The sequence below is a fragment of the Coffea arabica genome, chromosome 10e (genome assembly GCF_036785885.1).
Source record: "Coffea arabica cultivar ET-39 chromosome 10e, Coffea Arabica ET-39 HiFi, whole genome shotgun sequence".
Taxonomy (NCBI): Eukaryota; Viridiplantae; Streptophyta; class Magnoliopsida; order Gentianales; family Rubiaceae; genus Coffea; species Coffea arabica.
In genome coordinates this window covers 3,894,380-3,908,697 of record NC_092328.1, presented here as the reverse complement: position 1 = coordinate 3,908,697, position 14,318 = coordinate 3,894,380, and the positions used below count along the sequence as shown (strand labels likewise).

At 37.1% G+C, this 14,318-nt stretch overlaps 1 protein-coding gene across 1 annotated transcript; it reads left to right on the top strand.

Annotated features, from left to right (window-relative positions):
* The first annotated feature begins 5,899 nt into the window (after window positions 1-5,899).
* LOC113712870 (probable inactive receptor kinase At5g67200) lies at window positions 5,900-13,123 on the top strand. The gene is made up of 2 exons (XM_027236478.2): window positions 5,900-7,709; window positions 12,352-13,123. Exons 1-2 carry the CDS (start codon window positions 6,278-6,280, stop codon window positions 12,933-12,935), a joined length of 2,016 nt encoding a protein of 671 aa, XP_027092279.2. The 5' UTR covers window positions 5,900-6,277; the 3' UTR covers window positions 12,936-13,123.
* The last annotated feature ends 1,195 nt before the right edge of the window (window positions 13,124-14,318 follow it).

The following is a 14,318-nucleotide window of genomic DNA, read 5'->3' as shown; positions in this document are numbered from 1 at the left end:
GCTATGAGCCGACCTCCGGGGTCGAACACCTCACACCTCACCCCTTGGGGCTGAGTGCTTTAAATATTAAGCGCGTCCTTGCCGACCTCCTAGGTCGAACAATTCGCACTTCCGACCGAGTACTTTAAGTATTGAGTGCGTTCTTGCCGACCTCCTGGGCCGAACACTTCACACCCCCAACTGAAGAAGCGCGGAGCTTCCCCGGACCGAGCTGAACTGACGAGCTCGGGGTGTCGATGGGAGAGCTGATCCAAGACCTGCAAAACAAGTAAAAGTGATCTCACGGTGGGGGGGCCCGAGGGTTGTCCCCGAGGGCGCTCCGACGGCCAAGTTAGTATTCCGGTGGGTAAGGTTCACGGGAAGTAGCGGTGGTCCAGGATAAATTGCCAATAGTGAGCGTACCTTGTACAGTGGATGTGTGCTATTATTTATACCTGCGAGGGAGTCCGACCTCCGCACGACGCGGGACTTGCCCAGTATAGATATTATCCCGCACTTAGGGGGATTACTCCCGACCTCTTCGGGATGGACCTTCGTCTCCCCTGGGAGCCCTAGCCTGTGCGGCCCAGGGCTGCTGCCAGGGGTCTGGGGGCCAAGGCCCAGCTCGGCCATTCCTGGGCTGCCACGTGTCTGGGCCCGGAATGGGGCCTCTGCAGAGAACATATTAAGTAGCACATTTCGTGCAAAGCCAATTTTTATCATGGTAATGTGTTAAACTGATTACAGATAGTTGTTCAAGAGAAAATCATTTAACCACTAAGACCTTAATTGTTAATAAATAGCATGAGGCTTGGTCGAGACTAAATTCTTGATGGCCCTTCAACAGCCTTTAAGTTGGCGTGATCATGTGCCCGGTTGCAGTTGGACGCAATTTAAGTTCAATTAAGCGCATTCATCACTCGAGTAATGTGCGGGGAAAAAAATGTCATCAGTTAGACTATCCCTCGAGTAATGTGTGCAATATTCTCTGACAAATATCGAAAGGTCGGAGTGGAGAAATTTCAGGGCAGAAGAACTGAGGAAAGAACTACTGTTCAGAAACATGAAGGGGGCGGAACAACACAGGAATCAAGGTGACATGACACAACGGTGCCCCCAAGGAATCAAGAGTGTGTTTGGAGCCCCCGAGGAATCAAGTGTGTTTGGATTGTAAGTTATTTGAGATATTTTTACTGTAGCACTTTTTATGATGTGATGTATGTGAGATAAAAAGAAAATTGAGAAGATAAAAAGGTGTATTGAAAATTGTAATGGTGATGTAAGCAAATATATTTGGACAAATAACTTACAATCCAAAATGCATTAGAATCAACACAGATGCAGCAGTGTGTGTCATCTAAGTCGATCAAAACGGGGATGGGAATTGTTGCAAGAAACTGAAAAGGGGAGGTGGTGGCAGCTCTGGGGTCTCCAGGAGCAGAAATAGGTGAAGCCTTTGTCGAGAAGAAACTATGGCCTTGTGATGGCAAAAGAAGGGTGGAAGAAAATTGAGGTGCAATCTGACTGTTTAGAAGTGGTGCGCATAATCGATGATCAATAAACATTTGGAGCTCTACAATATGTGAAGACGCACTGGTCTGTCCACATCCTCTCAATGTTTTTCTGTTAATTTTATTAGGTGAAGTGGTAATTAAGTCAGTCATGGCTCTGCGTTTGATTAAACTGAAGTATAAACTTGAATCCGTTAAATGACTGAATTGTTAAGTACTAAATCTGATACATTTGAGTATAAATCACGTTAAATGATAAGTAAATAATTTATTACTTATTTTTTAAAATAAGTTTTATTTAAAAAATTCAATGTCACTTAATTAATTAATATGTTCTATTTTTTATTATCAAACACTTTTGAGCAAGTTAAAATTTGAACATATTAAATTTAAATATTAAATTAAATTATCAAACAAGCCCGATTTTTAAGAATTGAATTATCCCTTGTGGCCTGCGAAGCTTGCACAGGACGATCTACAGGGCATGTTCTCTTGTAATATCAAGTCATTGTCAATAAAAATTTGCTGTTTTGTCAAAAGAAAAAAAATGGTGTGATGTGTGCAATACGAAAAAATGGATTATGACACATGGACCAAGGTACAACTCGCTTGGGCCAAGTATAGAGAGATGAGCCCACTGCTTACGCTTTCTTTAAGTGTAAAGGAGACCAGGGTCCGTAGCACCAGGGAAAGTACTTCCATCAACTCAAGCAAAACTGCAAAAGGTTCTGTTTGAAATTCATTCAAGGAAAACATATAATTGTTTGGACGATGAATTATTTGTCAAAATTTATTTATTTACATCCTTCATAGATTTTTTTAATTATTTTTTTATTTCAATACATCATATCAAAAAAATATTATAATAATATTTTTTAAAATTATTTCAAATAATCTATTATCCAAATATGTTGATTTCGTTTGGGAGTTAGGACGTAAAAAGTTTTTGTATGATGGTTTTGGTACAATGGTATGAAACTTGAAATTCTTCCGTAGAAAAACATTAATAAATTGAATAATTGTTTAGTTCAACAAAAAAATTTAAACGAAACATCAATTTGTTACCAAAAACTTTGACAAAAGAAGGAAAGAGATTAATTGCTCAAGCTAAAAGACTGCATTAGTCTCGTAACCATATTAGCTTCAATAGCAGTTGAAATGATGCTGCAAAGTGCAGGGTTGTGCGTCTATGTTCTCAAAATTACTTGCAGCTAAACAATTTTCACTTTGATTATCAAGATTTGCCAAAAAATAGATTCTAATTTTTTGAAATTTGTATCACAAACACAATTTTCAACTTTTTTTTTTATGTTGCAAAAAGTGCTACAAAATTATTTTAGATTTTTTTTTTCAAATAGTCTCCTACCCAAACGGACCGATAATGGTCTTTTTCAGCAAATTAAATCTTAAAACCTAGCGTGCCACTGGTGTATTGTAGAGACCAATTAAACTGGATCAATCTTCAATAATTAATTACTGATCCGAAACAGCTTTTCCGTCTGAGAGATATATATATGTATATGTATATGTACACGCATTTTCCAGACACAGGCACAGGATTGGAACCATCCAAGAATAAAGAGATTAAGCTGACAAATTGCATTCTACCCCATTAAAGCGTGTTTCATATGGGCACGCTTTTTGGTTCTATTTATTAGTACATTAATCATCGAATTTATACTTGGCGAAATAGCGAACGACAAACCACTGAGCCAAAAGGCTCAGTGGCCACCACCTACTTGGTGGGGTGGGAGGCCTCCTACCAAAAATGTCACATTTCAGTGGCTTGTCTCCAAAAAATTCAGGTGGGTGTGCTGTGCACCTGTTTGGTCCGGTGGTGGTTCAGTCCCCTCCGGCTTATCCCTGGACCTCCTTAGGCCCGTCCCCTTCCCCTTAGTATATGATAGATTAAATTTATCGTCTCTGACAAAAAAAAAAGAAAAAGAAATAGCGAACGAAAGAAAAAAGAATAAAAGAGAAGCAGAAAAAGATAAAGTTGCCCTTGTCTCTCTTACCATTTTGTTTGGATCGAAAATTTGACGAAACATTTGGAATCATCTCAATTTCCTTTAAATGTCACGTAATTTTAAAGGTATTTGAATTTATAAATAACCAATTGTTCTAGTATAATTAAAATATATTTTAATAATTGATGTATTGTAAATTTAAATATATATTAAGGAATCCAAACAAAATTTAAGGATTTCGGTTGGGTGTAAGAGTAGAAAAAAACTTTGGCATTTTTGGTGCCTACTGCCTAGCGAAGCAGACTTTGGGGGATAAAGCCCCGTAATGAATAATTGACCGGACAACAGACCAAAAGCGTAAGATGTTAAAATTTCTGAGAGTTCCCAGCCATCCTCTTTCCCCACTCGCCTGAGCCACTGGGTCATTACTGATTCAGCCAACCTGAAAAAAGCTGTAAACCAATGTTCCAGAAAGGAGAGTAATCATAGAATAGGAGAGATGGGGCCTCTGACGATGGTAAATGAAAATGGCAATATTTTGGGGCAGTTTGCTGTAACGAGGATTTAGCTCCGTAATTGATTTGCTTCCACATTTACGTGCATGTTTTTGGGGTTTATTTCGAGATTTTCACTCTTTAACTAGCACTACTATTTAACCGTAGATTAAAAATATCTTCATCTTCCTCCTTCAATTGCATAATACAATTCTTCCTAAATAGTTTAGTCGCAGTACTCACCAAAACATATTTGGATAGACATTATTTGTCAAAATTTATTTACTTGTATAATCAACACATTTTTTAATCATTTATTTATCTTAAATATGTCACATCAAAAATTTGTCACAATATTTTTTCACAAAATTATTCTAAATAATCTACTATCCAAACACATAATTCTTTCGTCTTTGACATCTAAAAGGTTAAAACTAGTTTAATTGAGCTGTAGACTACACTCTTGAAGCTCATTTTCTTTTTCAAGGAGTTTAAATTTGTTTTTCAATTTGCTCTGTTTGGATTGTAAATTATTTGAGATATTTTTACTGTAGCACTTTTTGTGATGTGATGTATATGAGATAAAAAGGTAATTGGGAAGATAAAAAGGTGTGTTGGAAATTGTAATGATGATGTAAGCAAATAAATTTTGGCTAATAATTCTCTATCCAAACAAACCTGACTTCAAACTCAAATGAATATTTATCGAGTTGGTCTCGAGTTGAAAATTAGTTGGGGAAAAATTTTTAGGACATTTCCTGAACATATTTTCATAATACCCTTCTATTTAACATATATTACATATTAAAATGTGCTTTAATAAAAAAAATTCTAAAAGATGCAAACCAACCGTGTTTTTGTTTAGATGTTATTTCAAAGATTTTCCTTATCAAATCAAGCTTAAGAGTTAAATCTAACGAAAATCATTCAACGCTAATTTTTTTTTTAAATAGCAGAGAAGGGCACGAATTAAGAAGTGTGGTGAGAAATGAGAGTTTGAATTTAGAACCTATTATTCCTATGCTAGATGAGATAATACGAATTATGTATTACAACTAGGGGTGCAGTCCTACTCACGAGCGGTCTGGTCAAAAGCGTGGTTCGAGTTCGATCAAACCGAGTTCGACCTACTCATTACATTCAATGAGTTGGGTTCGAGTTCAAAAAATAAACACTCATGTGCTTGACGAGCTTAATCGAGTTTTCATATTATATTTATATTATATATTTTGAGAAAATATTTATAGGTTTAGTTCAAAACTCGAGCTCGAGCTCAATATTGACTCGAACTCAAATGAATCGAGTTCTAGAGTAATTTTATTTTATCGAGTCGAGCTTGAGTCCAAATTTATATACTCGTTCGAGCAACACTGATTATGATCGAGTTCAAGTTCGAGTATGATGCTATTTGAAGTCGACTCGGCTCAATAGCATCCTTAATTACAACTTGTAGGTAAATACTTATTTAGACACAAATTGTAATGGATTTATTTTGGATTGCTTATTATTTAAAAAAAAATTGATTGTGTTATAAATACAAATTTTAATCAGTTTATTCTGACACAAATTGTAATGAATTTGTTTTGGATTGCTTATTATTTTAAAAAAATGATTGTATTATAAATACAAATTTCAATCACTTGTTTTATCTTTTTAATTATATTTTTATTATATATGCATCGCATTTAAAAAATGATACATCATTATTACACGCAAAAATTTTTCAAAATAACCTTCTATCGAACTAAATAATTATCCATCAACATCTTGCGATCGAAAGTGGTAGAAGCAAGGTTGGGCAACCGGGCAAGTACGCAGTCATAATTTGAGATCATTCGGCGAGCGGAAGGACATGAGTCAAACCATAGCAGAAAAGCAGAGTAGTTCTCAAGGCAGTGGGTACTACCCACTGTGTCAATACCGACAATAACTACAGCCACCTAAAAATTTAGAAGGGCCATCGTAATTCCCCACCCCTCAACTTTCTTTCATTTCCTTCTTCCCGACTTCACGTGATTCTGACTTTGTCTTTGCAGTTTGCTGTACACTTCGGACAGCTGCCTTTGCATGCTTTTGTCACTTACTGCCCCATTCTGTTCCAGTCCGGCAAATCCGCCTCCTTCCTGCCCTTCAAATTTCCCAGCGCTTAACCCTCAGATCACATGCAACCGAAAAAACTGTAGGCCAATGTACTGCCACTATTAGGCTACGACCCCAGAACCAACAGCAGTCCGCTCAAGAACAGTCAAGAGAAAAACAGAGGGCTTTGCTCAAAAAATTCTCATTTCATCATCATTTGTACAACAGGTTGGTTTTTGCTTGCACAATGAGAGCACATTTGTTGTTGCGGGACAATGTGATTTCTCTCCTAATATTCTGCTCAAGTTTCTTAGCCACTTTGGTTCATTCTTCGCGTTATTCAATCGATGTGTTGCCATTATCTGATGCCTCAGCTTTGTTAGCTTTCGAATCAAAAGCTGATTTGAGAAGCAAACTTGGGTTCTCTCCCGAAACAAGCTCCTCATTTTGCAAATGGGCTGGAGTGCAATGCTCACAAGCCAGAGTGGTCCGGTTTGTCGTCGAGGGAATGGATTTAGGTGGAGTTTTTGCTCCGAGCACATTGACTCGGTTGGACCAACTACGAGTTCTTAGCCTCCAAAACAACTCCCTCGCCGGTCCCATCCCTGATCTTTCCAGTTTGGTCAACCTCAAAGTTCTCTTCCTCTCCCACAACTCCTTCACCGGCTCAATCCCACCTTCGCTATCAACTCTCCACCGTCTCAAAACCCTCGATCTCTCCCACAACAACTTAACCGGTCCGGTCCCGATCTCTTTCAACAACCTGGACAGGCTGTACACCCTCCGGTTAGACTCAAACCAGTTCAACGGGTCGATCCCAGCATTAAACCAATCCACACTTCAGATATTCAACATTTCTAGTAACAACCTCACCGGTCCAATCCCTGTCACCCCGACATTGTTACGCTTCAAAGCGTCGTTGTTCAGCTGGAATCCCGGACTTTGCGGAGAAATAATACACAAGGAATGCCGTGAAATGCAACATTTTTTCGGTCCCGTCGCCTCACCTCCGCCGCCGAAATCGGTATCCGCCGATCAAAGCTCACAAATTGAACGGGGAGAAGTAGGCGTGAGCAGCCAACCAAGCAGGAAAGCGCATGGGAAGGCGGCGCTTATAATCGGGCTATCCGGGAGCGGGCTATTTTTCATTTGCTCGTTCATTTGTTTTGCATTTGCCACGAGGACGGTGAAAAAGAAGAAAAAGGAAAGTTCAGCTGAGAAAGTTTTGGTTGGTGAAGCAACTGCAAATGCCAATGCCGAGGCATTGATGAGGATTGAAGAAGATAATTACGAGCTGGAGGAGAAGGTGAGGAGGGTCCAGGAGGGGGTGCAAATCGCCGGGATGGGGAAGAGCGGGAATCTGGTGTTCTGTGCGGGTGAGGCACAGGTGTATACGCTGGAGCAGCTGATGAGGGCATCGGCGGAGCTGCTGGGGAGGGGAACGATGGGGACCACTTACAAAGCAGTGCTTGACAGCCGGTTGATTGTCTGTGTGAAGAGATTGGACGGTAGTAGATTGGCGGGTACAAGTAAGGAGGTGTTTGAGGGGCACATGGAATCAGTGGGGTCCTTGAGGCATCCGAATTTGGTTCCCCTCCGGGCATATTTTCAGGCTAAAGAAGAGAGGCTTCTGGTTTATGATTACCAGCCTAACGGCAGTCTTTTCTCTCTAATTCACGGTGAGTTCTTGATAATTGCTTCTGTTAATTACACTTTTTTGCTTATTAATCCTTCCTTTATTCCATCTAGGAAATAGGTTTCGATCCTTTTAAAGATATCAAATACTATGAAATATAAACACCATTCAAATCGATAATGCAACCTCTCCTGATGTCCAGCCTCAGCTGTAAGCCACTGGATTATTGTCTGACATGCTCAGAGATATTTTTGCTTTACCATTGTCATGTCATTTGTTAAAATTGCGGTCATTTCCTAATAAATTGAAGCCCCAGGCCAGGCCATCTAATTTAAGTGTTGTTTTTCTTGAGACACAAAAAAATATTTTCTCGTGATTTTTTTCTTTTTTCCTTTCCCAGCCCAGTCCAGTCCAGGATTTTGTTACAAGTAGCGCTTTATTCGTGGGGTAAACTCGAAGGTTTGAACTTTAAGATGCGGGGATTAGTATCCCAAAAATTTCCCTATAAAAAGGACAGTGGCCGTCCCGTTTTGGATGGGAATCTGACTCTGGTAAGCTGTGGCTTCCAGCATAATAATAACAGAGAATCTAGCTGCTGCCTTTGAGAATTGACTTCTTGTCGACTTTGAATTTTGCGTACCCGTTATTGTAGCGGCTTTTTATGATGGGTTTTTTTTGTAAGGGATGATCATTGGACATTTATTAACATATCAAAAACTAATTTAATTTATTATTTCCTTTCTTTTTTTATAACTGACGATTAAGAAATTTACTCTAATATACTTTATCTGTCATTTTGTTATCCCTATACAGTATTAATTACTCCCTCCGTCCCGTTTACTTAGTCTTGATTTTTTTTTCACACAGATTAAGAAAGTGTAATTAATTTGGTTGGAAACATAAATTTAGATTAATAATTTTCTAAAATACCCTTATGCTAATAACGAAGAGTACATTGGAAAAGTTCAATGTATTCAATGTAATGGGTTAGTATTTAATAACAATATATTAATAACAAGATATTTAATAAGGGTATTGTAGACAATTTGAAAGATCATTACATTTCTTAATGGGAAAGTGGACTACAATTTGGGACAGACCAAAAAGAAAAATAAGACTATCAAAGTGGGACGGAGGGAGTATTTTTTTACAATTTTACCCTTATATCTCTCTTTTCCAATACAGGGTTCTTAATTATTACTCTAGTTTGGTGGGAGTTAGTTTGCATTGCTTTTGACCTAGTAAAACAGCACTATTGAGTACTCTAGTGAGAGAAAACATGGGTAAATTGGATAATTAATGAGGGTATAAAGGGAAAGTAGTGTACAGATTTAAGCAATGAAAAATTTTTCTTAATTAGTGTGCAAAACCTTAGTCGTCAGTTATAAAAAAAGGGAGGGAGTACATATATATATATATATGTATGTATGTACACACACATACACACGTGCGTGTTAATAATTATCACATTTTTTGTATATATATTATTTTATTTTATCTTGCCTTTTGTATTTATTTTTTCAAATTAATCTTATAGTATTTTAAAAAAATGTGACATTGAATGAACTTTTTTTTTGTCAGCAACGATACATTTGTATAACTTACTCTATCCTAATCTAGGGGGAGGGGAGCCTAAGGAGGCTGTGGAAGGAGCTAGTGAGTATACAAATCCAGTTAAATCAAGAAAATGTTATGGCACAATCCTTAAATTGAGGGATTTAAATCCATCCTGGTGGCCACTGAACCAATGCCCCTTTTGATTTAACCCATAGGTGGCTGCATAATTAATGCAATAAATCTCGGGAAAACACATGCTCTTTCACGTGTGCCTAGTTTATTTGGTTAGGTAGAATTGAAGAATTGTTCCATCACGATTCAAGTATCACAACCTCCTTAGCTTAGGCAAGCTTTCTAGTATAGTCTCGGCTTGGACCCCACCAATCTCTCTCTCTTTATTTTTTTTTTGTTTTTTGAAGATGACCCCACCAATCTCTTTAAGCCTTTTAATCAAAAGGTAGCCTGGGTGGTTGATTGTGGGTCCAAAACGTCAAGTGTTAAATTTTTTAAGGGATAATTTTAGAAACCTCCCCTGAAATTTTTGACACTTTCACTAGCATCCCCTCAGGTTCTCAAAATTTCACTGACCTCCTTGATAGAAAATTGGGCCCCTTTGCTAACATCATGAAGGCCAAAATTACAAATATGTCTTATGAAGTTGGGTTTTATTACTGAAGATGGAGTGTATTACTACCGTTTAGTTGGAGAAAATGGCATCTAAAATGATTAATCAAGCTTAACAACAATAACACAAACTTGATGGCTAATACATGAATTAAAGCTGGATTAGGGAGTAAGGCACCATTTTTGTGCCTGCTGTGAATATATAAATGTTTTTAAATAAAATTTAAAATATGTTACAGTAACTTCTTACAAAAAAAAATTAGTAGGTTATCTATTTATCATAAATTAAATATTTTTTAAAAAAGAAATATCCCATAAATTATCAACTCTTTATGGCTTTTCTCTATTACATGAACCAAATACCAGGTTTTATGGGCATTTTATTTTGAATCATTTAATTTATGTTAAGTTCATAAATATTTGCAAATAAAATTCAAAAGCTGTTACACAAGTATTTTTACGAAAGGAAAAGTAGCATGTTTTGTATTTAATATAAATGAAGTATTTGAAAGTAAAAAAAAAATTTCCATAACATACAAGTTCTTTACGAGTTTCTTCCATTGTATGGATAAAGTAATAGCTATTTATGAGCAATTTAATTTGCATCATTTAATTTATATTAAATACATAAATGTTTATAAGTGAAATTCAAAAATTGTTACACTAATATTATTACGAAAGAGAAAGTACTAGGTTTTGTATTTAACATAAATTAAATACGTGAAAATAAAAAAATAAATTATCCACTTTTTACTAGCTCTTTACGAGTTTTTTCTATTATATGAATAAAGTACTAGTTATTTATAGGCATTTTACTCTGAATCATTTAATTTATATTAAATATACAAATGATTGTAAGTAAAATTCAAAAAGTATTACACATATTTTTACGAAAGGGAAATTGGTAGGTTATGTATTTAACATAAATTAATTATGTGAAAGTAATACTCACAGGTAATTTAATTAGTTTAGTTAGTTACTTAAGTTGTGTTAAATAGATAACATACTAGTTGACTTAAGATTTATGAAAACCGGTATTTTTCCTGGCACATCTAGTGCCTACAATTTTTTTGTATTGTACTTACACCCCCTCAACTTTAGTAATCATTCTAATAATTTATTATTCTTTCAATCTTCTACTAATACAAGGAGCAAAGGGCAGCTGTGGAATAAAAATTCCTTCTCACACATGAAAATAATGGGCCTGTTTGGAACCTGAGTTTTTTGGAAGTTTGTCTAAAATTTTACTGTAGTGCACTGTAGAAGTTTTTGAAAAAATTTTGTAGAAGTTTTTGTAGGCTGAAAAACTTTTTTTTTCCTTTTCTTTTTTTCTTGCTTTTTTTTCTCTCTCTTTCTCTTTCTTTCTTTCCTTTTTTTCCTTTCCTCTCTTCTTCTTCTTCTTCTTCTTCTTCCTCTTCCTTCCCCCTCCCCCTTCCCCGTTACCTCCGCCACCCCCAATAGCAACTCCACCAATGCCACCTCCCGCCACCCCTCTCCTCCCTTTCCCCTTCTCCTCCCCTCTGCCCCGCCACCCCCTCCCCTCGCCACCCCTCCCTCTCCCTCTGCCGTCACCTGAGTTTTGCAGCAACAGAAATGATTTTTTTTTTTTTTCAATGTTCCATCTCCCTCTCCTCTCCTTATCTTGCTGGTAGAATAAGTAGCAACAGCCGAGTGTAATTTTTTTTTTTATTTTGCAATTTTCCTTCTCCTCAAGCTGCGAGAGGGGGAAGGTGGCGGGGAAAGGCAGAGGGAAAGAGGGGAGGGGGGAAGGAGAAAGAAAAAAAAAAGAAAAAAGAGATTTTGGAAACCAACATATCAGTCAAAAGGGGAGGGGAGGGAGAGAAAAAAAAAAAAAAAGAGAAAGGCCGGCAAAAGTTGACCGGAATAGTTATCGGCGCCCGAAGTAGTGGTGGAGGTGGTGGCCGGTTGGGTGGGGGAGGAAAAAGAAGAAAAGTTGAAGGGAAAGTTTTTTGTGTATTATTTTGAAGTGTGTAAGTAAAAAATTTTAATAAATTTTTTGGGATTCCTGTAGCAAAAGTTATTAAAAAACTAGTAGTTAAAAAACTTGGCAAAAAACTTCACTTTCATACAAGCCCAATATTGTAATCAGATTTGGACTGCATTGTTACCAAAAAGTCAAAAACAAGGGAGGTTAGTGAATTTTTGAGAACCTCAGGGGATGCCAGTGAAAGTGTTAGAAATCTCAGGGGAGGTTTCTGAAATTATTCCTTTTTTTAAAAAAATTAAAAATAAATTGAAAAATTGTTTTGACACAGGAGGTCAACAGATATATAGTAGTATAAGTTATATGTGAATATTATTTTTCTTATAGAAAAAATCTACTAAAATAATTATAGTGTTAATTTATTTTTCTAAACTAAATTGCATTCTTTGACTGGATCACTTCAATCCTAGTACAAGCAGCACTTTTTTCTTCGAGCTCAAGCAAACGTAATTGTAATTCTTTGACTTGTCAACATGCAAACGTAATTGTAATTCTTCAGGTTCCAAGTCAGCAAGAGCAAAGCCACTTCACTGGACATCATGCTTGAAAATAGCAGAGGATGTAGCTCAAGGCCTCTCCTACATTCACCAAGCTTGGAGGCTTGTCCATGGCAATCTCAAGTCTTCCAACGTCCTCCTTGGCTCAGACTTCGAAGCCTGCCTTACCGACTATTGCCTTTCCGCCCTTGCAACGACCATCGCTGCCACCGCCGCCTCCTCTGATGAGGAGGACCCTGATTTTAAGGCCTATAAAGCTCCGGAAGCACTCAAGTTCAACAACGACCAAACTCAAGCCAATACTACAACTTCCAAATCAGATGTTTACTCATTTGGGGTTCTTTTGCTTGAGCTTCTCAGCGGGAAGCATCCGTCGCAACTTCCAAATCTGATGCCCGGCGACATGATGAACTGGGTGAAACTAAGCAGGGATGAGGAAAATAGAGGGGAAGACAACAAACTAGAAATGCTTCTTGAGGTGGCTATTGCTTGTAGTGTCGCCTCCCCGGAACAGAGGCCGACAATGTGGCAAGTCTTGAAAATGATTCAAGAGATTAAAGAGGCTGTTATAATGGAGGAAAATTGATCGAATATACGCACCAGACCTGGTCAGCTCTCAGTGAGCTAGTCGATGTCGGTCTTTCTTGTATATTGGTATTTTTTTTTTTTTTTTGCATTTTATAACGGTGAGAAGTTGCAATACTACCACCCTTAAAGCTCTTGAAGGAAAGTAAAATTAGGCTTTAAATTTAATAATGCCGCCATTCTTTTAAATACTTTTCACATTCATTTTAACACTTGCACCTAGCCGTAGAAAACCAATTGAACAAGGAACTAAAGCTAGGGGATATCGTACGTGCGCTACAGCTCACAACCACAAGAAACCAAATTTTTGTTTTTTTTTTTTATTCCTTCCACATAGACAACAAACAGAAAAGTTTTTGAGAGAGTCAAATGATTTATCAAATCAATAAACGATCTCACACGATAACTAAGTAAGTGCAGTAATCATATCTTTGATGCTTTCAACGATCCACCTAACTAGTACATTTTCCCAAGGTAATTAACAAAATCTCAAGTGAGATTCTATACAACTCTCTAATTACAAGTATTACTCCTAAATTAATATATTGTGACTGTTATTCTTTTGTTTCTGCTGAACGAACTTCGTAACGATAAAGAAATGGAAGAAATTATAGAATAGCAAAAGAATGATAAAATTAAGGCGAATTGACTTTATGCATCAACGTATACTTCTAAGTTGCCAAGGTTAAGGACATAAACTCACTGTGCCAAGGCCTTTTGATGTCTCATTGTTTTTGAGATTATAAATCTTGCCCCTCCTAATTATGTGTTGCCTTTCATAAACAATAACTTGCATAAATATATTACTACTAGTCCCTAAAACCTAGCATAGCATAGCTGCTAGGTACATTAATCAAGTGACCACGCATGCGGTCTCCAGTTTCAACTCTCCAGCACTCTCCTTTTTCTTTTCCCGTTGTAAGATTTAGAGTCTCCAAAAAAAATATAATAATAATGTTGTTTTATGTTTTCATTAGAGTAAGGGTGTTATTTTTTATTTTATTTATTGCAAATGAGAAGTTTTGAACTCGGAATCTCACTTAAAGTCGTCTCCTACCACTCAATCCATCCCCACCCTCCAGGTAAGGGTGTTATTTGAACTCTCGCATGTCGTTATCCAAGTCCAAAAGAGACTCCGTTTGACAAAATGAGTTTTTTGAATGTTTATCTAAAACTTTATTGTAGCTTTCGGTAAAAGATATAGGAAAAATTTTTAAGATGGAAATTTTTTGTTCTTTTCTTTTTCCTTTTCTTTCCTATCTTCTTATTCTCCCTTCTCCCTCCCCGATCACCTCTCTCTCCCAGCCGGAACAAGCGAAACAATCTTTTTTATTTTTGTTTTTTTCTCTCGTCCCCTCTTCTCCCTCTCCCTCTTCTCCCCTTC